General features: G+C 51.2%; 1 protein-coding gene across 1 annotated transcript; it reads left to right on the top strand.

Annotated features, from left to right (window-relative positions):
- Window positions 1-101: 101 nt before the first annotated feature.
- LOC104515882 (60S ribosomal protein L35a) lies at window positions 102-246 on the top strand (the record flags this gene model as incomplete). The annotated part of the gene is made up of 1 exon (XM_010160025.1): window positions 102-246. A coding segment is annotated over one exon (145 nt), but the record flags the coding sequence as incomplete, so codon positions are not given.
- Window positions 247-1,048: the final 802 nt, after the last annotated feature.

Below are 1,048 nucleotides of genomic sequence, written 5' to 3'. Positions count from 1 at the left end.
ACAGATGGTAGAAGTGCTGCGAAGAGGCTCCATTGCCTGCCCCGTCGCTGCTGGGTCCTGTACAAGCTGTGCTCAGTGGTTCTCCTCCTCTCTTCCCTCAGCAACACGGTAACCCCCGGTGGCAAGCCCAACAGGACACGAGTGATCTGGGGGAAGGTAACGCGTGCCCATGGGAACAGTGGCATGGTTCGTGCCAAGTTCCGCTCCAACCTTCCTGCCAAGGCCATTGGACACAGAATCCGGGTGGTAAGTGGATTTATCTTAGCCACAAGATGTTTATTGGCACTTTTTAGGGTGCCTTTTAATCGCACGTAGTATGAGGGAAAACTTGAGCGGTGGGTTTAGTGTGGCTCTGCGATAGGTGCTCCTTTGCAGCAAGGAGAGGTTTATAGCTGGGCTCTTGTGTTGAGGGGGTTCCTCTTGTTGTCAGGGGCGCTCTGTATGCTCGCTGGGGTTGTCTGGAGAGGTCTTCAACTTCCAACGCTCTCCCTCAGCTTCCCTCTAAAGCTATCTCGACTCCTTTTCCCTGGATTTTGTGCGTGTATTTTTCCACCCTTCCACTCTGGTTCCTACCTGTTGGTAGGTATTTTTCCTCCTGCCTCCCAGATGTTTGAAGTGAGGAGTGTGCTGTCCTGACACAGCCACAGTGGATATTCTAGCCACAAGGTTTCAGTTAAATTGTCCCTTTAGGTCCCTCCACAGAGTTTTGATGCAATATCTTTCTAGTGAGGTCAAAAGGAGTATCCGGGGGATGCAGTCCTTCCTTTCTGCCTCTGTCCTGTGCCTTACAAATAGCACAATAGGAGGGGCCGGATAAATCCTGACACAGAGCCGTGGGATCCTTCTGGTCCATGAGCAGGAGGGCTGGCTGCTGGGGGAGCCTGTACACCACCAAAGTGCTGCTTCAGGTTACTGAACTAGTCGTGCTTTTCCGTTCTTGCACCTCTTCTGGGTAAACGGGGTCACTTTTGTAGTCGGCGGTCTAGACAGTAACTGTAAAGCTTGTTTAAAATAGTAATGAGATGTCTGACATGATTCCATCTGTTCT

Source organism: Eurypyga helias, unplaced genomic scaffold (genome assembly GCF_000690775.1).
Source record: "Eurypyga helias isolate BGI_N326 unplaced genomic scaffold, ASM69077v1 C15583117, whole genome shotgun sequence".
NCBI lineage: Eukaryota > Metazoa > Chordata > Aves > Eurypygiformes > Eurypygidae > Eurypyga > Eurypyga helias.
The sequence above is the reverse complement of the archived record's forward strand: the minus strand, read 5'-3'. Positions and strand labels throughout refer to the sequence as shown.